We start from the raw sequence: 24,011 nt of genomic DNA, 5'->3' as shown, positions 1-24,011 counted from the left end.
GAAAACATCTGACACTCAAAATAAATAAAAAACAGCAAGCAAAATATGCTGTGCTGCACATCAGTACCCTTGAGCTGCATGGAGAGCAACAACCAACAGGTCTTATTCCTTCTTGCACATTGACTCTTTTCTTAGTTTCATTTATTTTTAATTAAGGGGGGAAAAAAAGCTTAAAGCAGGTGCATTGAGTACGAATAAAAAAAGGCTCCCAGGCCACAAGGGAAGCACTAACATCCTGCTGTTTCTCAGTGGCAATGCCAGAAAAAGCAGAGAAGCAGATAGATTGGTTTTTATCATCAAAGATATGCAGTAGATGTGGGTTATCGTATTCCCTCCTGCTGCCTGGCCAGGATTTAATTATTTATGGAATAAACTGGCAGGTGTAAAACACACAGTTCCATTTGCTATAATGAAAGAACCATGTGAAATAAGAAATTTTGGTATACAAATATAAAAGAATTTTGTAGGAACTATGTCTTAGTCTGCTCAGGCTGCTGTAACAAAAATATCATAAACTGAGTAGCTTACTAATGACAGATTTATTTCTCACAGCACTGTAGGTTAGGAAGTACAAGATAAAAGAGCCATCATATTTGGTGTCTGGTAAAGACCCACTTTTTCATAAATGTTGCCTTCTAGGCTGGGCGTGGTGGCTCACGCCTATAATCCTAGCACTCTGGGAAGCCAAGGTGGGTGAATGGCTCAAGGTCAGGAATTTGAAACCAGCCTGAGCAAGAGTGAGACCCCTTCTCTACTAAAAATAGAAAGAAATTAATTGGCCAACTAAAATATATAGAAAAATTAGCCAGGCATGGTGGCGCATGTCTGTAGTCCCAGCTACTTGGTAGGCTGAGGCAGTAGAATTGCTTGAACCCAGGTGTTTGATGTTGCTGTGAGCTAGGCTGATGCCACAGCACTCTAGTCCAGCAACGGAGTGAGACTCTGTCTCAAAAATAAATAAATAAATAAATAAATAAATAAATAAATAAATAAATAAAATGTTACCTTCTAGCTATATCTTCATATTCTGGAAGGGATTACCTAGCTATATGGGATCTTTCTTAGGACAGCATTTGTCCCAATTGTGAGTATTTCTCCCCCATGATATAATCACCTCCCCAAAAGCCCTATTTGGGACTTGACAATTGTGAGTATTCCTCTCCTATGACATAATCACCTCTCCAAAAGCCCTCCCCAAAGGCCCCTCCTAATACCATAGCCTTGGAGGTGAGGATTTTAACGTATGATTTTGGGAGTGGGGAACACAACCATTCAGACCATAGCAGACTATGTGAATGGAATCTTTATTAATGTAGTTGGTATTTACCAAAAGAAATTTGAGTGTAGCTCTAGTGAAAAGATTGAGAACTGTATTTGGTTGCAGAATTCAACCTTGCTGACACAGTATTTATGGATATAGGGTTTGAACTCCTAGACAAACCTAATTCTAAAGTGCCTCAACCTCTCTGAGTCTGTTTCTTTATTTGCACAATAGGAATAAATAATAATGATTCTATTGTCACATGTTTGTTATAAATATTCAGAGAGGTAAAACATCTAAAACACTTAGCCTGGCAAATAGCTAATGCTTCATAAATAATGACTAATTTAATGGTACCTTATGGCCCAAGTGATAATTTATATCATTCTCAATATTATTGTAGAGAAGAATAGATTATACCTTGAACAGAGTATGACATTGCATCCAAAGGACTGTTTTGCAAAACTCAGATCAAATAATCAAGATAAAAACGGCAATAAGTAAATAGATAAACTGAAGTACACCTAGACAATGAAGTATTATTCATCCCTAAAAAGAAATGAGCTCTCAAGCCATGAAAATGTATGCAATAATTTTAAATCCATGTCACTAAGTGAAAGAAGCCAATCAGAAAAGTCCACCTACGGTATGATTCCAACTACATGACATCCTGAAAAAGGCAAAACTATGGAGACAGTAAAAAGATCAGTGGTTGCCAAAGGGTTGAGGGAACAGAGGAATGAATAGGTGGATCACAGAGGATTATTAGAGTATTGTAATTATTTTGTATGATCCTGAAGGAAATCAAAATATCATACCCCCAAAGTATATTTTCTTGATGTACTTTGAGGTGGCTGTTAGAGAGTCAGCATACAGAAATATCCCTGCAAAGCTATCTTTTGTGTGGAAAATTTGGATCTGTAGAGAATATGCATTGATGCATCCAGGCCTTCCCTGTCTGGATCTAGGAAAGATTAACTGAGAGTCTGAAACCTTTAAAAGTCTGAAAGAAACATTTACCATCTATTCTCTATTAAGTTTGCTATCTGCAAGGTTTCCTATATGTAACAAGACCGTCTTGCTAGCCAGGGTTCCTTTTCTTTCCTTCTTATGACCTGTCTTCCCACAATAACCCAGTTTACCACTATAATTTTGTTTTGGCCATGCTCTGAGCCTGCATTATTTCTGTAACCTCAAAATGGTAATATAAGCTTCAGCACCCCATTGGGGGGGCTGGATAATCATTCTGTGATTCTTCCCATGTACATGTTAATGTAATAGGGTATTGGGGAGGGTGGGAGGAGGGGAGGGAGGCTGGTATATACATACCTAATGAGTGACATGTGCACCATCTGAGGGATGGTCATGCTGGAAACTCAGACTTGTGGGGGGGGGGAGGGCATTTATTGAAACCTTAAATCTGTATCCCCATAATATGCCGAAATAAAAAAACAAAAAAAAATTTTGTATACCTTTTATGTGATTAATCTGCATTTTGAGTGTTGATTTGTCAGCAAAACTTCAGAGGGTGAAAGAGAAGTTTTTCCCTTATCCCCTACAATGTTATGATGGTGGTTACAGGTCACTATGCATTTGTTCAAACCTACAGAATGTACAAGACCAAGAGTAAACTCTAATGTAAACTATGGGCTTTGGATGGTAATGTGGCAGTTAGGTTCATTGATTGTGATGGGGCTAAGAAAGCAGTGCCGTAAAATGAAAGCCTCAGAAGCAAAAGCTCTTGACCTTCCCTTGTCTCCCTGCCTCTCAGTCCTATGCTTCCCATAGGCTAGCCATAGAAACTAAAATCCTTCTTCCCGAAGGGGGGTCATAGAAGCCAGAACCTATGTTCCCAAAAGCCAGCCATAAAACCTAAAATTATTACAGGCCACAAAGAGATTAATCTGACCTACCTTGTTTGACTGTAGGTCATAAAAGCCCCTTTCTAGAAAGGGTCCTGCCCCATACCCAGAAGGAAGGAATGTATGCTCACAGAGGCCAAGAAAAATCGACAGGCCTTGCTGGGTTTCCCTACTCAGTCTGTTGGCATAGATGAGGCCTTTTAGTCCAGTCATATTTCTATACAGTTTTCCATACTTTGTTGAACCTAAGCATAAAAATGGGCAATTTCTTTGAGCCTTCATTCTGAAAACTCCTGTTATAAGTGTTAAATTTATATCCCTTTCCTCATATTAATCAATCTGCTTCATGTCAGTGATTTTTACAGTAAACCTTTATGGGGCCAGGGACCATTGGTGAACCAGGTGCCAGGGGCCTTTGATCCTTACAATTGTAATAAATGAACCACTCTGGTGAAGGATGTTGATAGTGAGGGAGGTTGTGCGTGTGTAGGGGCAGTGATATATGAGAACTCTGTATTTTCTGCTCATTTTTACTGTGTACCCAATGTTGCTCTAGAAAATACAGTCTAGTAAAACAAAAGTTACCTAAGCATATGTTGTGGGAATGTTGAAAGGTTTCCTTGAAAAAGATATATATGCCAAAACCAGAAAGATGACTAGAAGAATTGGGAGAGTGGGCAGGAAGGCATTAGGGATTATTCCAGGCAAAAGTCAAGCATGTGCAAAGACATAGGGCTGGAACTTTGTAGGGTACATTTGAGCAGCTGAAGGGTAAACAGAGGGCTGCAGCATAAAAGCTAGAAGGAAACCAGCAGGAGGCATGACTAGAGATGCAATCAAGAAGGGGCCAAATTATGCAAAGCTTTGTAGAGCAAGGTAAGGTGTGGGACTTTGGAATAGATTTTACAATCCACCCTGTACATTTTTTTTTTTATTTTGGAGAGTAGTTAAAAAATATCTTCTACTCATACTCCTACAGTATTATGTATAGTTATCTATCTTAAAAATAAATAGATAAGAGACATGTGTGGAGGATAGAATACTGATCTATAAATATGGTCATTTAAAATTCTTTCCAATGGACTAACAATATTATCTTAGGGTGAGCTTTCAACCCATCTACACCCCAATGCCATAAATAAGGAAACAGAGGCTCAGAGAACTTTCCATCTAATTCATATCTAAAATGTTGACCCTTGTGGGGACTCAGAAAACAATACCTTAAAATGAAGGCCTCAGAAGCAAAAGTATTTCTCTGACTTTCTCCTGTCTCTCTTTCCCACGCTCCCCTGAGGCTAACCATAGAAACTGGAATCTCTCTTCCCCAAGGCAGCTCATAAAAACCAGAACACCTTTATTCCAAAGCCAGCCATAAGACCTAAAAATATTACTAAGTTTCCCTCTCCCTCTGTGTAAAAACTGGTCATAAAGAAATTATCTGATCTACCTTGTTTGACTGTATATAGGACACAAGACCTCCATTCCAAAGAGGTACTTGCCCCATACCCAGAAGGAAGGAATACAAGCTCAGGCGGAGAAGAATCAGACAGACCTAGCTGGGATTCCCTACTCAATCCATTAACATTAGATCATACCCCTGTTGTCCGATCATATTTCTACATGGCTGTCCATAATTTGTTGAACCTAAGCATAAAAATGGACAATTACCCTTGTATCTTTCGGTTTTCATTCTGAAAGTTTCCGTGTATACACATTAAATAATTCTGTATGCTTTCTCTCCAATTAATCTGCCTTTTGTGAGTTGATTTTTCAGTGAAGCTTCAGAGAGAAAAGGGGAATGTGCCCCTTGGCCCCTATTACCTATTCACCTTTGAGGCAATATACAACACCAAGTATATTCTAAGTTTCTACCAAATACATTTTCCCACCAGTCATGTTTCATAAACATGAAATGTGGACAATTGTTACCTTTAATATCTAAATATATGATAGTCATAATTTTATTATACTCCGTTTAATAATAAAAACTACTGGCTGGCACCTCCCTTCTCTTTCTTTAGGGTGCCATGACATCTCTCTCTCTCTCACTTTTCTCCCCTTCTCTCTCTCCTCTAAGAAGTTTAAAAAAAATCAAAACTACTATTCTGAGATATTTAGATTATCTTGCATATCATAGCTATGCCATGTCTGTTATATAAAATGTAAGGAAGGCCATTTGTTATTTTCAATCTTCTACTTCTGAAAATATTAAACTACATTTTCCCACTATCAACTATATTTATTTAATACAGAAAACTTATTTGAATTGTTAAAATATATGTTTTCATTCCAGTTTGCACCTTTTCCTCCTCCTCCAAAACCCTTACATCCTTTGGTTTACAAAATACTGTCTCTGTTTCTTAGAAATACTTAGAACACACATCCCTCTTGTTTGGGCTAAAACTAGTCCTAAGAAGCAGATTGAGCCTTTTTTCTAATGACTATCACATATTTAGCATTCTTATTAGTAGTACTGAGCAAACCCCCAGGGTGGGCTTCCACCATGAGATGCAGATTAGGCTTAAGTACTTTGGGGGATACTTTTCTAATCTTTAGTAGGACCATATTATCTATTGTCCCTTGAGAAATCTCTCCCAATGATGATGTATTCAGGGTTTGCCAATTGCCTTATTATTTTTTTATTAGTAGTACCAAAACAGTGTCCCAGTTAATGTTTTCATTTCCCCTCATATAGTTTCCTGCATTTTGATCCGATTGCTGACTTCCTTATTATCCCATACATTATTTATCCATTCCACATAGCTGAATAGTCTCTTTGGTGAGATATTGAAACCAATTAATTTTTATATTATCTTGAGGGTCTGCAAACAATAGTGTTCAATATATACTAAAGCAAAGTATCAAATTTAACCTGAAAAGGAGCACTATTGCTGCTTTTTTATGCATTCAAGAGGATGTAAGCCTGTCCTCTTTTTCTTAATTTGAATGTAAGAACAATGTGTGTTCCTGTATTTCTTTATAAGTTTTCTAGATATGTTGCTTTAGTGAGTGTTCAAAGCATGTATTTTGACTGATCTAAAATATCAGTAACTTGAAATCAAATATGAATAAATGTCAAAAGCACAAAAACACTTCTTTCTTTTAAAAGAGAATTATGAATTTGTTGAAGAATAGTACCTTTGCTTCTTTATTTTCTATGAAGAGAAAATAAACTTTAATTGTTAATAGGATGAATCATAACATCTTGAACACAGTAAATACATAGTAAATATTTATTAGTAATGATGCCTTTGCATTATGAAAAAATAAATACCAGAAATATAGACAAATATCAAGTCTAATGGTCTATATCTTGTTATTCTGTGTCTTACTTCTTTTTTTTTTTTTTTTTTTTTTTTATTTTTTTTGAGACAGAGTCTTGCTTTGTTGCCCAGGCTAGAGTGAGTGCCGTGGCGTCAGCCTGGCTCACAGCAACCTCAACCTCCTGGGCTCAGCGATCCTCCTGCCTCAGCCTCCCGAGTAGCTGGGACTACAGGCATACGCCACCATGCCCGGCTAATTTTTTGTATATATATTTTTAGTTGGTCAATTAATTTCTTTCTATTTTTGGTAGAGACGGGGTCTCGCTCAGGCTGGTTTCGAACTCCTGACCTTGAGCGATCCGCCCGCCTCGGCCTCCCAAAGTGCTAGGATTACAGGCGTGAGCCACCGCGCCCGGCCTGTGTCTTACTTCTTAGTTCTATTTTGAAGATGGCATTTAAAAATCAGATACTGCATCCTATGCATCCGATAAGGGACTGATAACTAGAATATACTTAGAACTCACGAAAATTAGGAAGAAAAAATCAAATAACCCCATTAAAAAGTGGGCAAAGGACTTGAACAGAAATTTTTCTAAAGAAGACAGAAGAATGGCCAACAAACATATGAAGAAATGCTCAACATCTCTAATCATCAGGGAAATGCAAATCAAAACCACAATGAGATATCACTTAACCCCAGTGAGAATGGCCTTTATCAAAAAATCTCCAAACAATAAATGCTGGCGTGGTTGCGGAGAGAGAGGAACACTCCTACACTGCTGGTGGGACTGCAAACTAGTTCAACCTCTGTGGAAAGCAATATGGAGATACCTTAAAGCGATACAAATGAATCTACCATTTGATCCAGCAATCCCATTGCTGGGCATCTACCCAAATGATCCAGTGACACTCTACAAAAAAGACACCTGCACTCGAATGTTTATAGCAGCACAATTCATAATTGCAAGGCTGTGGAAACAGCCCAAGTGCCCATCAATCCAAGAATGGATTAATAAAATGTGGTATATGTATACCATGGAGTACTATTCAGCTCTAAGAAACAATGGTGATATAGCACATCTTATATTTTCCTGGTTAGAGCTGGAACCCATACTACTAAGTGAAGTATCCCAAGAATGGAAAAACAAGCACCAGATATATTCTCCAGAAAACTGGTATTAACTGAGTAGCACCTAAGTGGACACATAGGTACTACAGTAATAGGGTATTGGGCAGGTGGGAGGGGGGAGGGGGGAGGGGGGTGGGTATATACATACATAATGAGTGAGATGTGCACCATCTAGGAGATGGTCATGATGGAGACTCAGACTTTTGGGGGGAGGAGGGGAAATGGGCATTTATTGAAACCTTAAAATCTGTACCCCCATAATATGCCAAAATAAAAAAAAATTAAAAAAAAAATCAGATACTGCAAATAGACTGTACTGCTGTAGAACGCAGAACATTGTTTTCTTATTCAGATGATAGTTTCTGCTTTTTTAAAAGTTTGTTTTAATACAAATGCAGCTTCCACACTATATGATAATCAGTATTTTAATTTAAAGACTTCAATTAACACTTTCATTGATCTCCATCATTTTCAAAATGCAAAAAATCTGATCTATTGACAGTCATTGGTATAGATTAATCTTGTTTGGTAGAATTTCATTTACCGAGGAAGAAATGAGCAGTTCTCATCAATTTAAAAAGAGGATGATCATTTGTCTTGAATTATTTAGCAAGTCTAGGACATTAAAAAAAATTGTATTCTGTCACTTAAATTCTTTTACCAAGCATTTGAATTTCAGAAAACCATAAAGACTTTAATTTTGTTTGGATTCACTTTTGCAATTGGATCTGATAAAAAGAATAATCTGCATTAATTATCAGCTTGTCAGAGATAGTCATAGCTCTAAACATTGAGAAAAATCTGAGAGTTCAGGTCTTTAATGTTATCTACAAAAAATTAATTCTCAGAAATAAAGAAAAACTAGCTTTATTCTTTCCATTCTCCTATCCAGCAGGGGCTCTTTACTTCCCAAGTTACTCTTCATTACACAACAAAAAATAATTGTAGCAATATTAATCCTCTAATACCATAAACACGTACCTGAATTAACATTTTTATATGATGATCTAATTAGTAAGAGCTTTTAAAATGGCTTAAATAAAAGGAATATAAAAAGACAGTGGCATTTTTTTGAAGATCTATGTGAAGAAGGATGTTGAAGCGACATAAATGGACTTCATGTGAAGAGAATTGCTACAAATGGTTTAGGCAAAAGACTTAATGTTTTGAATTACATTTTGTTGTTTCAATGTTAAATCACAAATTCAATATTTGCATATTCCCAGTAATTTGAAATATTTTAATGTTTTTACACAGATTGCATGTGCTACTGTATCAGCTGGTATGCTTAGAGTACATGTGTAAGACAATATATACATATTTTTATACACACATTAATTTTTACATGTTAATGGAGACTCTGACAGTCAGCCAAATTAATGACCTTTAAACAATTCCATGAGGGCTTCTAGCAACCCTGGAAAATATTCAAAGAGAGAAACCTAAGAAGCCTACTTATAATAAAAAACATTTTTTAAAAGACATATTGAATTATAAAAATGAAATAAAATTCATTTATTTTCCTTATTATTAATAAATATATCCATAAGTTCTTTCATTTTTCAAACAACCACAAGACTTCTGGGTTTTAATCTGGCATGTAAGAAATTTGGAAGTCATCATCCCACCTCTACAACAAGAAAAAAACTGAACTAAAAATCAGTTCTTAGGTCTTTCAGAGAATTGAGGTCATAGTGTCAGGTAGACAGTGAGGACCTCCAGCCCCTCCTGGGGACAAAGGCAGGTGCCCTGAGCAACTGCCACACCTGGGGGTGGAGGAAATGTCCTACTAATCTGCCATTCAAAACTTAGAGCGACAACTGCAAAAGAAGGCAGAGGTACAATAAGGTCTGGAAGGTGATCTAGAACAACCTAAGGCTAATTATCATGTCATTAGCTTAAATCTACATTTGCGGTTCACCCCCTAAATGGGCTTTCAGAAAGGCTCATGGTAGATCTGCATGCACAGTAAGACTCAGGTCATAGAACTCCCAATTGTCCATCAAAGTGGTTCAATGTTGATGTCTGAACTATAAGGAGGGCCTAATCCACACACTATAAAATAAGACTCTAGACTATAACCAAGCCCTTTTGTTATGACAGGGGGTCCATTTATTGTCTGTGGCAAACATATCTTGCTCTTACTCTATAAACCTATCTTATTCTTCCTCAATAAAGGAAGAACATGCTTGTTTCATGCTTTCCTTGCTTTTGGTGTGTCTGGTCATTCTTAGGCCAAGAACACACCAAGAACCGAGGACACACTACAACCCAACAACAGGGAAACAACAGGGAAAACCACTGCCCCAAACATTAGACAGTCAGGCAGATACAGAGAATTATAGCTTACTAGAGCAGAAACTCAAAGGAGAAACCACTGCTGAGACCGGTATCAGGGTAGGGAAACAAACTGTAATTGATTAAATGCTGGAGGCTAAGTTTAGGCAAGCTTCAGAGTTAAAACCTCTAGGGGAGCCCAGTCCTAGGGAATCCCTCACCCTTTCAAGACTTTTACTTCCAGGAGTACTACCAAAGTACTACCAGGTTCTCATAGTGACGTTTGGAGAAAAATCCTCTGTGCCGTTAGCATGGAAAAGAGCGAATAGTCATTGCAAAAGACTCCCATAGTATTCTGTTCTTCTTAACATGGCCTATCCTCAGGTGAAACTATTTAACCAGATCCTAACTGACCTGGGGAAAGGAAAATACCCAATTCTAGGCCCTTGTAGCTTTCCATGTAGGGGAAGGGAAATATTCCAGTCCCTGTAGATTTCCTGTCTTATCTAAGAGGATGGGTGGTGAGAAGCACACATGAAGGTCATAGCCCGGAGGCACAAGGTCACTAAAAACCTGAGACCTAATCATAGGACTATTGAAAGCGTATTGTCTACCATCACTTTACTACCACATCAATATTGTTCCTTTATAATAATAGGGCATTACAGCTGAAAGCACTGCACATCTTAGATCTTGTTTAAGAAGAATTTCCTAATGAAACTTAAAAGACAATAGAGGAGATGAACACAAAAATAGAAGAGTTTAGCCTCTGACACCTATAGCTATAGCAAATAACAAACACAGTTTATCTGACTCCTAGCCGGATAAACATACGATCTCATGCTAAAAGCCTATGTACTGTTTCCCCGAAAATAAGGCAGGGTCTTATATTTATTTTTCCTCAAGAAGACACCCTAGGGCTTATTTTCAGGGAATGTATGTGTGTGTGTGTGTTTTTAAGTATGATACAACAATCTACATTTATTCAAATATAGTTAAGTTGTCTTCTTCTGGAACGTCATCATCACTCTCCAAACCCCAAATTCCATCCTGAATTTCTTGCGACTCTATTTCCTTTAGAACCATTGGCCCCAATCTCTTATGTCAAGCAATAGAGCTCTCATGGGGCAGATGAGAAGGGCTGCTCATTTTCTTTACCGCTCCATAATGAAATGCATGGGTTGTGCAGATAAGCTGCGTAGCCACGCCCATCACTAGGTCTTATATTTGGGGTAGGGCTTATATTGCGTGAATGCTTAGAAATCCTGCTAGGGCTTATTTTATAGGTAGGTCTTATTTTCAGGGAAACACAGTATCTCAGTTCCTTTTACCCAATATTTAATGTCTGGCTTTAAATAAAAAATTACAAGGCATACTAAAAACTGAAAACAACAACAACAACAAAACCCCACAACTTGAAGAGACAGAGTGAGCATCAAAATTAGATCTAGCAATGATAGATATTTTGCAATTATCAGGCTGGGAATTTAAAACAACTATTATTAATATGATAAAAGTTCTCATAAAACAATCTTAATGATGACTAAAATCAAAAGACATATACAGATGCTACTTGAGTTATGATGGGTTACATCCTAATAACCCATTACAAATTAAAAATAGCATTACGTTGAAAAACATTTATTATACCTAATCTATTGAGCATCACAGTTTAGCCTAGCCTAGCTTAAACATACCCAGAACACTTACTTAGCTTATGGTGGGCAAAATCATCCAACAAAAAGCTTATTTTATAATGAAATATTGAGCATATCATATAACTTATTGAATGCTGTACTGAAAGTAAAAAACAGAATAGTTGTATGGATTCATGAACTAAGGTTTTTACTGAATGCATATCACTTTCACACAATCTTAAAGTCAAAATATCATAAATGAGGGACCGTCTGTATTGAGCTCTGTGTTCTTAGAAATACTATAATTTTCAGAATTATCCCTGCCCTTCAGGAGCTCACAGTCTATGAGAGTGGACAGAGAAATAAACAAATTTTGTACTAGAATATGTGATAATTGATGTAATGTTTAGTCTCTTCCCATGTTTTCTGGTGCTAGACTGCTATGACTTACCTCCTATAAGTTGCTAAGTCTCTATGGTGCCCACTGTTTTCACATTTACCAACTCTACATGCACATTTTACTTTTAATAATAATACAAATCAATGTACTTTTCTTCATCCTTATAACTACTTCATTTCATAAGACAATTTTGATACTTTCCTGTGAATTACATACTTTATAAAGAATGGGGGGGTACCAATGCAGTTTGACATGTCTCTATTATTGTGATTCTTATTCATATTTTTATTCCATTTACATTCAGGATTAGTAACAGAGGGAGAAAATGAATCCAAAAAGCAGTTTTCCAATGATTTTATATACTTGCCATACTTGTTGTCAAAATAGATTCTATCATTTTATTTCAGTATTCACAAATTTAAACTTATACTAGTATTTTTATCACTCAAACATTTAGAACATTTTCTTTAATTTCCTCAAATTTCAGAAAATTATTTTACTTTCTATTCCAATTAATAATTTACATCCTATTTTCAAAAGTATATCTTTAAGATATCTAATTTTGAATGCCTATATACTGCTACAGCATTGACACGAACAACATTTTGCAACAGAGAGAATGCCCTAAAAAAGGGTACAATGATTTATAAGCTGTCTCTTTATTTATTTATTTTAAGAATTAAAGTAAAACAATAATTACCTGTGGATGACAAAAGTCTTAGAATAGCCATCCTTAAAGGTACAATCGATAAGGAAATTATTTAATTCTACTGTATATATAAATTTTACAAAACAATTATTACTGATAACATATACCCAGATAATTCAGAATTTTAGAAATCCCATACAATTATGGAACATATATCAATAACAGATTTATATAAATATAACCCAAAGAAAGTTAAACACCATTTCATATTTGACAATGTTTTCCATATGATTTTTACATATCAAGTAGGCCTAATATGTCTCTCTTGGACTTCTAGGGGCCCTAATATCAAAGTTTGAGGTCAAAAAGACTAAATTACTGAATTTAGAATTTTAAATTTTGATTTTGGAAAGTTTGTCAAATATCAAAGGTTTAAACACTTATTCAAAACAGGATCACAGGTCACTGTAAAATAATATTCATTTATTTAGCCAAAATGATAATTGAAGTATTGATAAAATTAAAATCTTTTCTCTTTGATAGACAGGAGACTCAGTTTCCCAAGCAATAAGACAACATGAAGCAAAGTGAGAAACTGAGTCTGTCCCTACTTCCACTCTTTTTTTTAATTGTTGTTTACTTAAAAGCTCTTTTTTTAATTTCAAAAAAACTCTTTTTTAAAATTTCAGTATATTATGGGGATATAAATGTTTAGGTTACATATATTGCTCTTGCCCCCCACCTTGAGTCAGAGCTTCAAGCATTTTTGTCCCCCAGATGGTGCACATCACACTCATTATGTATGTATACACCCATATCCTCCTCCCTCCTCCCATCTGCCCAACACCAGATAAATGTTATTCCTATATGCACACATAGGTGTTGATCCAAGCTGTCTCTTTAAAACAACCCCCACTCTTTCTGGAAATTAAAACCTACATCCCTTCCTGAGGCCAGTAATCAGAAGGGCAGGGATGTGTTCTTTGTTTCTTTGTACCACAGGAAATGTCTCAATAGTACTGTCTGGGCAGAGTTCATGATATTGCCTTCCCCAGAGATGTGGTTCATCAGGACCATAAACTATAGTTAAACAGCAATAGCCCCAAGCTGAAAAATCCTTTTAAAAGCCCTGCATTTCTGATCTTAGATAGGAAAATGGTACTTTAAGACAGGAGTCTGCCATAACTTTCATTTGTTCACAAATTAATAAACTTCCCTTTCCTTCTCCTCAAACCACTTGTTCTCATTCTTCTGATACAGCCTTGGGGACAAGGGCTGAACTTTTGGTAACAATTTCAATGTTAAATGCTTTTTCAATAAACCAAATTTCCTCTATCTTTAGTCAGTTTGGATTAACGTGATTAAATGTGATTAAATGTGATTAATTAAATCACATTTATCTCTTTGTAGTACTTTACACAGACATTATCTCTTACTATGGTTAGTTTTGAAGTTTCATTTTGGCTTTCAAATACTTGAAAGAGTGGTTATAGGAATAGTTATCTGAAATTAATTTAGTAAATGCCTTACTAAAATATAGATGCATTATATTCTTCTATTTAGAGGACATGTGGTTTTATAAAACTATATTATTTTTTCAAGATGTTTACATTTTTAAAATATACTAAGGTACTTATCTTTCAGACTTGATTTTTTTTATTAAAACAGAGCTCAAGTACTAAGAGATTCATATTTCAAATGTGCAAAGATATATATCAGGGGATTAATTATTTAAAGGAATTTTAGGAGTATTTGGTAGTAAATTCTTTATGTTTATAAAAACATATCATCTATAAAATAAGCATTTAATTTCTAAGTTATTTAGATTTCCAAATATCAGGCTACAATGTCAGAAGAATATAGTTAACCAAAAGGCATAGCTTGGTATTTTTCTCTTTCTATTGACTTTTTGAGTGCGAATTAAAATAAAATCTTAAGCCCTCCAGCTGACTGAATGAACTTCCTCTTGGCCAAGAGGACCCCAGAAATACCCTAAAGCTGAACTGCTGAACATGAGAAGGGAGGTCAGATATGCCTCCTCATGCCCTTTTTCCTTCTTGGAGAAATCCTTTGTAACTGATTAACAGGACTAAGGCTTTTCAAGACAAATCGTAAGCCATACCTAAAGGTCATCAATTTACTTAGCAGATCACTTGATTCCTAGTGTATGTCTAATGGCTTATATCTGATTACTAGACTTCCTTATCTTAATTTAAAACATTCAAAGCCTTCAGACAAAGCTTCATTTTTTAACCAATTACAAATCAAAGAATCTTTAAACACACCTATAACCTGTAATGCCCTGCTTCAAAATGTCTTTCCATTTTGAGCCAAACCAGTGTATACCTTCCACGTATTGATTTATGACCTTATGTGTAATTCCTGTCTCCCTGAAATATATGAAATCAAACTGTAACCTAACCATGATGAGACCTCTTGTTCAAGGCTTCTTGGGCATGTCTCCCTGGGCCATAGTTGTACATATTCAGCTCAGAATAAACCTCTTTAAATCATTTTACAGAATTTGTTTTCTTTTCCATTGACATGATGAAGGCTATCAACCTTATTGATGTAATCTGGGCTGTCAGAAAATTAACTTCTTGGTACCAAATTCCTTCCACACTAAGGTTATTAGAGTATCTGAAATTCTTCAACAAAGATCCATCCATTGGAATCATGCAAAGAAAATCCTTTTCCTAGGGCAAGGCTGGAATTGGAGGATTCTCAGAGAAAGGGTTATATCCTTAAGAGGGAAGAACATCTCTCTTAAACCTAGGCTCTTCTCTAATTGCTTAATTAAATTCTTTTGTTTGGTGACAGTTACTGATCACTTTTCTGTTCAATTCCTTAACTTATTCCAGAAACTCCTGCTTTTAGTATTTTATTTCTGTTGTATTCTTCCAGCTCTGAGGAGCATCTAGCTCCATGTACACTTCTAATCACACCGTGCATCTTCCTTAAATGCTGGCCAGGCCCTTAAAGTCTAATTCCTTAATCTTGCACTGAGGCACTTGACTATACCCCCTCTGTAATTATTTAGTCTTAACCTCAGTTAAGACTGGCCAATCTATCAATGATATTTATAAAGATACATTTAAAATTCTTAATAACACAGTCTTGCCAATTGCTGTTCCCTTACTAGATTTATTATATTCATGTGCTGCAGTCAGTTTTAATAAAAGATTGTGGTCAAAAGCTATCTTTTAATAAACATGTTTTTAATAAGGGAAGTCTACTGGAAGTCAGTGTTAATGTACTTGAGGACAGTTCAAATTTGCTAAGAAAGCAGATTCATTCTCCTTGAAAATACAATACTCTGAACCCAACCCTGAAAGTAGTACTATGTCCTTGGACAAGAGAAAAGTTCTGCCAAGACCCTGACAGTATTAAGTAATTCCTCCACTGGCATGCTCCTTCCAAATGCATTAAGACATTAAAGGACAATACGTTAAGTCACTTGCACCTTAGTGTGGATCAATTCATCAGAATATTTTCCTCCTGAAAGGAAAGGCTGAGGGTGCAAGTGATGGATGGACACAAAGGGGTAAGGAAATGCTGAGAAAAGTGCAGTATATAACAGACAAAGAAGGAAAAAATCCCTGAAGATTAACTTCTTCAACCTTATTTTAACCATGTAATATTCTGTTATTCACTGCATTTCAAAGAAAATGGAAAAGGCATTACAACAACCACCACCAATAATCCTTACCATAAATCCAGATATGCATAAACATTTCAAGCCCAGTTCATTTTCCATGCACGTTCCATGAGCACATGAGTTGAGAATACATTCATCAAGTTTGTTCTCACAGTGGTGTCCAGACCACCCTATTAAACAAAATTTCAAAATAGATATTCAATTTTTAATTATGATAATAATAATAGCTTATAATAATTGGCTCTTACTATTTGCTATACCTGTGTTAGGTGTTTTATACAAATTATCTCAGTTTATCTTTATGATCATTTTACCAGGTATCTATTATTACTGTTTCTATTTAGTACATGAGGAAATTAAACTCAGAGAAGATAAATAATTTGCTCTAAAATCACACAGTTATGTATAAATGAAAGCAAGTGTATGTAAGATAAGAATTCTTACCCATGGCATATTTAAATGTTTGTACTTATTTTACCTTGGGATAAATACATGGAAGGCAATAGAATAAACACACTCTATAATTCCACTTAATATGAATCTTAAATTCAACTCTCAACTACTACAGATATCTAGATGTACAACATTTTCTTGTAATACTTGTAGAATTTTGCAGTTGGTAATTCTTGCTTTGTGGTTCCATGGCATATAAATAATGTGTCTATGCTCAGCTGTAAGAATTCTCCTTAAACATAATAATGTAATTTTTCACCCAAAATATTATTTGACTGTGTATATTTTAGATGGCTTTTGCTATCAGTTTATCACTTTTGTCATCAACCCAGCCACCAATATATTGCTAAAGTCTTCACAAGATAACATCTTAGCTATGGTTACATATTGGGAATAGTTTTTGAACCAGTGATTATTTTTGATCAGACAATTATTTAAATCTAAATAATAAATCTAAATATGTTTAACATGTTAACCACAACATCATGTCAACTTAAACATACCATTCTACACAGGGACAGTAGGTCTTTTGAGGCAGCTCTCACTGCTTGTTGACTAACTATGCCTGCTATAATTGCTACTTTTAAACTTTTTAAAATTTTTTTTATGTATTATCCAACAGCATGTAATCTGAACCCTGGCTATTGGGAAATGCAAAGTTTGATTCTTATTCCTACTTTGCAATATATTTTCATTGTGTTCTTACCTCATAAATTATAACAGAACAATTAAATACATATTCTGGGGTGCTTAGAAATGATTTATTGCAATACTGCATTACAAGAAAAAAAAAATAAGGCCTGAGTTTAAAAGACTTGGCAATGTTCACATCAAACTTAGAAGTAGCTGCCAAAAGACTAAATTTATGAAATCTTTGTCCAAGACTCTCTCCACTTTGCGATGCTCTTTCATGTACTGAGCTGATTCAGTAGGGATGTCTACTAAGGAAGCTATAAAAGGTGATACAGAAAAAACATTTTTTCAGGGCTTATAAAAAGCCACTATGATCAGTCCTTCAAGAGGTTGAGTCTAACAAACATATTGTTGAGCATAAAAACATTTTCCATGAAAATACTTACATCCTGATAACTACTCTTCTATAAGTCAAATACATATGAAACTTAACAACATTGCTTAGAAATACATACGTATATAATAAAACTCTAAGAAATATTGAGGGAATGTTGAATATAAAAATCAAGAATAGTTACTGCAGGCCGTGAGGATACTCAGGGAGTGATATAAGGAAGCTAAAATTATTGCTACTATTATATTTCTAAAGGCAAATGGAGTATATACAAATTTATTATATTATGTATTATATATATGTTACATATTCTTTGGTTGAATATTTCAAAATATATTTTTAAACAAGTAAACATAATGATATCATTATTCTTTTGTTTCTAATGCTATAAAGGACATGACAAAACTTTAAACCATAAAATGGGAATTGTAAAAAAAACCAAAAAAAACAAAATTACACTGGACCAGTTAAACAAACAAAAAAGATTTTATTCAAGAGTATTTCAAGGCCAGGGAGATTTTCCTCCATTATATACTCAAATAGTTTATCAAACCCTTGTGTATTTTATTCTTCACCCTCAGGATGTCTATAATTCTCATGTCAGGCCTCTTCGTATAATCCCACATTTCTTGTAGGCTTTGCTCTTTTTTCTTATTTTTCTGCTTTATCTTTGCAACTGACTTACTTGTTTAATTGGCAGATATTATCTTCAATCCCTGAGATTCTTTCTTCTGTTTGATGTACCCTATTCTTGAGGCATTCCACTGTGTTTTGTAATTCCTTGAATAAATTATTCATTTACAGATATTCTGTTTGATTTTTCTTTAATATTTCAATTTCTTTAGTAAATTTTCCTTCCAAGTACTGGATTTTTTTGTGGTTTCTTTGTGTTGGTTATCCATTTTCTCTTGCATATCATTGAGTTTTCTTACAACTCATGTTTCAAATTCTTCTTTTGTCAATTTAGTGTTCTGAATTTGGTTGATGTCCATTGCTAGAGAGCTGGTGTTTCCCTTTGGGGGTGTGTTTTCTCTTTGATTCTTCATGCTTCCAGAGTTCTTGCACTGATTCCTTCCCATCTGGAGTAGCTGTTGCTTCTTACCTGTGGATTTTTGTTTAGATACTGACAGGCCCACTTTTGTCTCTGAGCCAGCAGGTGGTGCTTGTGGGTGAGAATCCACCACACTCTCAGTAACGAGTCAGTAGATGTAGTAAAAGAGTATGCAATTTGATCCCTGTCAGTAGGTGGCGCTTGCTGGGAGGAGCAGGCTGCCATGTTGTTTTGGGGTCCTATAACCAGCTCTCCTTCCCCTGGAGAGGCACTCTAGTGTCTCAGGTTGTGGGAGGAGCCCAGAGACTTCCAGGCATGTCCTTATTCTCCACCTCAGCAGGGGCAGGTGGGGGAGTGATGCTGGGTGGGGCTGGGTTTGGTGAGTCTGACCTCAAGCTCCACAAATGCTTCCAACAGGAGTCAAAGATCTTTGCTTCTGGGACAAGCTGTTGGAGTGGGTGGTTGAAATGGGCCCACTCAGGCAAAAAGTTTGCATGTTGGGGAAGGCCTGTCTGAGAGCTGCAGTCCAAAGCAGGCCTTGCTCCTTTCCACTCTCCCCTATTCCACGGTTTCTCTTGGTCCTATGCTAGCAGTCAGGACTTCAAGCCAGTGGTGCTCCCCTCACTGTGATGTGAACTGGGAAGTTCCCTGCCCAGATTGACGGTCTCAGAGAGTGGCCATCCCAGGGCCCTAGAACCCACCCTGATCTGCCCCTGAAGGCACACACACCTCAGGAGACTAGTGCCCTTCTGTCCCCCCCGGGCAATATGACCAGACGTGGGTGTACAGGATCTGGCCTGCAAGCCTGTCTCCTGGGCCCTGCCAGGGAGAAGAACACTGGTCCAAAGTCACCCATGGGGTGCCTAAGCTATAGCAATGTCTCTCTGTCTTGGTGTTTTCCCCACTCTGCTGGAGTCACCAGGAAAGCAGCACCAGGGAAGGCTGGCAGAGAGGGAGCTCACAGTCCAAGTACCCATCAGTCCATTGCAGGGCCCCAAAAGGGAAGGTCCCATTCTCTGTTGATGCCTCTGGGAGGTGGCTAAATTGTCTCTGTCAGCAGCCACAGGTAGGAGCTGATAACTAGAATCTATATAGAACTCAGGAAAGTCAACAAGAAAAGAATCAAATAACCCCATTAAAAAGTGGGCAAAGGATATGAACAGAAACTTTTCAAAAGAAGACAGAGTATGGCCAAGTAACATTAAAAAAATGCTCAATATCTCTAATCATTAGGGAAATGCAAATCAAAACCACAATGAGATATCATTTAACTCTAGTAAGAATGGCTTTAATAAAAAATTCCCAGAACAACAAATGTTGAGTTGGATACAGAGAGATAGGAAGACTCATACAAGGAAGGTGGAACTGCAAACTAGTACAACCTCTGTGGAAAGCAATATGGAGATAACCTTAAAGCGATACAAGTAGATCTAACATTTGATCCAGCAATCCCATTACTGGACATCTACCCAAAAGAACAAAAGACACTCTATGAAAAAGACATCTGCACTTGAATAGCAGCATAATTCATAATTGCAAAGTTGTGGAAATAACCCAAGTGTCCATCAATACATGACTGGATTAATAAAATGTGGTATATATATACCATGGAGTTCTACTCAGCCACAAAAAACAATGATGATCTAGCACCTCTTGTATTATCCTGGGTAGAGCTGGAGCCCATTCTACTGAGTGAAGTATCCCAAGAATGGAAAACAAGCACCACATGTACTCACCATCAAATTGGTACTAACTGATCAACACTTAAGTGTACATATAGTAGTAATATTCATCAGGTGTCAGGCAGGTGGGAGGAAGGCAGAGGTGATGGATACACTCACACCTAATGGATGAGGTGTGCACCATCTGGGGGATGTACACACTTTAAGCTCCGACTCAGGTGAGGCAAAGGCAATATATGTACCCTAAACATTTGTATCCCCGTAAGATGCTAAAATAAAGCAAATATTAAAAATTTAAAAAGAAGAGTATTGCAATACAAGACAGGGATGTTTACAATAAGGAAGAGAACTTGAAATCAACTAAAACAAATGAAGCAGGAGGATTTTTAAATGCTGGTCTGAGCTCAGGTGAGCTGGAGTGAGTACTGGAGGATGTTGGGGTGGGAAAAAGTTGGTGAATGTGATTAGGCCACCTGTGTTTGCTAATTGTCTCTTACTGAAGTTAGCTTCTACTCTCCCACAGAGACTGGGAAGTAAGGGCACTATATTCTTCCAGGACTACATTTTAAAAGGATGACTCTCAAGTCCTTGAAAAAGATATTTCTGGTTTGTAAAAGTGGCAAGAAGCTGGGGAAAAATTTACATCTCAAAGGGACATAGAAAGAATTTACAACTACAAATTTTCTAAAGTAAATGTTCTAAGAAAAGGGAGGTCAGGGGCTTATAATCAGGATGAAGAATTTCTAAAGCTTAGTAAAGCTAAGGAGAACGTTAAGGACATCTGAGTCAAAAATAACAGACTAGGATAGAAAATAAGTTAGTCAGGGTTCAGCACAAGAAACAGAAATCACTCTAAGTATTTAAGCAAAAAGGCTCATAATAATGGAATTAGATGCTTACAGAATTATCAGAAGGGAAGGCAGTAGGAGTAACTACAAGAACCACAGATATGACTTTCTAGGAGATGCCTCCTTAGTCAGAATCAGGAAGGTGACAAATATAAAAGCCATCATTAGAATTATTGAGTTCAAGAACCCATTGTGCTAATCCGAGGAAACTGGATTACCGGGAAGCTGCCAACTCAGCACCCCTACACATTAAATCAGTGACTGCTGATTTGAGATCTGCTAAAGAAAAAAAAATCACACATTTCCATGACCTTCTTTAACAGAAGAAACTGCTAAAACATCCAGAATGGTCTCCATCAGAGCCTCCGGATTTCAGGTATGTTTATTATTGGTGGAATCTAATTGTATTCACAATCTCAGCTTTAAGAAAGTCTAGAAATTGTAGTTTCAAATTTTTCTTCCTCTGTAGTACAGAAAACTACATTATACAGTAATGGATGCCCAGCATGTAAAAAGAAAATCAAAGTCTCAAGACCTCCTGCCCTCCAACTCCTTATGCAAAAGAGAAGGCAAAAGCCTCAGGTACCTGTGAAGAATTGGCCCCACAGATCATACATTAACGAAATGCCTTGCTAACCTCCCATAAGCAAGGACATGCAAATTGTACCTATGTCTAGCACCCAAAGCTAAAGCCTGTCCAATTTCACACTAATAATGAATTACAAATTTATCTTACAGGTAACAGAACTGGAGACAAGACAGAATCAGACATTCTTCCACATTCTACCCAGCATATCTACATGGCTGATGCTTCCTTCACTCCCTTATTTTATGTAAAATGTAGGTTTGATGTCCATTTGTAATAAGGTAACCAAATATTCGAAAATACTGGTTGGTGGTTAAAAATAAGAAACTAAAAGTTGTTGTTATCAATCCAGGTAAAGTAATAAAATTATTATGGTGTTAAGCTAATAGTATTAGTCTAATATCTGACTCATAATAGCAAATACATAAATGCTTACAGAATAAAATGATGCAAAATAATCCAGGCACAAAATAAAGATTACTATAGATGACACATTGTAATAATAGTAGAGTTATTTTTAAATTGAAGACTAAATCAAATCTCTAAATACATCAATATATATGACTGTTAATAGAAACAGTGACCAGTTTTAATACTACCATTCTATAATAAGCAGTTATAACAATAGTTCTAGTTTATTAATGAAAATATAAGTCACTATTTCAAAGATTTATGGATCTTATTTTCATTTCCTTTTGCCTCTCAGCCCCTAGTGATTTGCATCTAATCTCCTGGGAATAGAAAATAAAATTAAACCTAAATTTAAAATAATTCTGTCTTAGTAGTTAATATATTATCTAGTAATTGGATAACATAAAACTATTTTTTCTTAGTCTAAGTCTAGATTATGTAGAAGAATTAATTTTTATATCTGAATCTTCATGAAAATATACTATATACTTATTTATTTAATATTAAAGATTAGTTCACTTTTCATGGGTCTTGATTAAAAACAAAGATTATTTGGTATCTCTTCTGTTCTAAATACAGAAGTCCGATTTCTGACAATAACTGTGAGTACTAGTGGTAGATATTATCTGTGTTTGTTTCTCTGTTTCCTTGCCCCAAGGACAATGTAGCATTTCTGCTTCAAAACGAATTATGCCACTTTAAGAACAAAATGTGCATCTGCAGTTTGCATCATCACCAGTGTAAACACCATTGCACCCCTCCTGGGTATAAAAAGTATCTGGGCATAGTGACTGCCCCAGGGATTGAGAACAACTCTGGCTGAAGCATTCACATTTGCAATACAAAAATTGTTTCCTGTCACTTTCAATTTGCTCACAATGGGATAGCTCTGGTTTCACTTACTGAGTGTTAAACATTATTAGGTAAGATTATAAATGGGACTATTTAGGCTAAAGCAAAAGTAAGTGGGTGTTTATTTTTGCAAAAACAATCTGAATACTTGTATTGATACTTCACTGGAAATGAGTTCACTAAGCCATTCAATTCACTACATAGGTACAAGATAAACTCTGTGATTAGGGCTGCCCTAAATGGTGTTCAAGTTGTTCCTTTCATGAAGACTTCATGAAGAGAGGATGAGTAAGGTCTGAAATCTAACCTGTGCTCCACTTGCCAAGCATTACACCTTGTTGACATAAATATATAATTTTTTTGGAAAGAGAGAGGGAGACGGCTTTAAGCTAGCCATGGTCCTGTCAGTGACTAGATAGCCTTGGCCAGCATCATAACTGAACTGAACTTTTTCAGTATGTGTCATGCTGTTTGGGTTACTATAGCCTTGTAGCATACTTTGAAATTGGGTAATGTGATGCCTCTATATTTTTCTTTTTACCTAGGATTGCCTTGGCTAGTAGGGCTCTTTTTTGATTCTATGTGAAATGTAGGATTGCTTTTTCTTGTTCTGTGAAAAATGACATTGGTATTTTGAAGGGAATTGCATTGAATCTGTAAAATAACTTTGAGAAGTATGGAAATTTTAACAGTGTTGATTCTTCCAATCCAAGAGCATAGGATGTTTTTCTATTTGTGTCATCTATGATTTCTTTCATCGGTATTTTGTAGTTCTCCTTGTAGAGATCTTTTGCCTTCTTGGTTAAGTATATTCCCAGGTATTTTATTTTCTTTGCAGCTATTATAAATGGTATTGAGTTCTTGATTTGATTCTCAGCTTGACTGATTCCCATGACTAAGTTGTGAAGAGTCTAACTCTTAAGTCAAAAGTATCAGCAAGTTCTGAGTAACACCTAGCAGCACAG

General features: G+C 36.1%; 1 protein-coding gene across 1 annotated transcript in view; it reads right to left on the bottom strand.

The window, feature by feature from the left end:
* The window catches only part of EYS (EGF-like photoreceptor maintenance factor), a 1,642,296-nt gene that overhangs the window by 740,823 nt on the left and 877,462 nt on the right, over positions 1-24,011 (bottom strand). The window contains 1 exon segment of the mRNA XM_020287130.2: positions 16,188-16,306. Within this exon segment, the coding sequence (XP_020142719.2) occupies positions 16,188-16,306 (119 nt within the window).

Source organism: Microcebus murinus, chromosome 5, assembly GCF_040939455.1.
Source record: "Microcebus murinus isolate Inina chromosome 5, M.murinus_Inina_mat1.0, whole genome shotgun sequence".
Classification (NCBI taxonomy): Eukaryota; Metazoa; Chordata; class Mammalia; order Primates; family Cheirogaleidae; genus Microcebus; species Microcebus murinus.
Note: the sequence above shows the minus strand (reverse complement) of the source record. Positions and strands in the feature narration are given on the sequence as shown.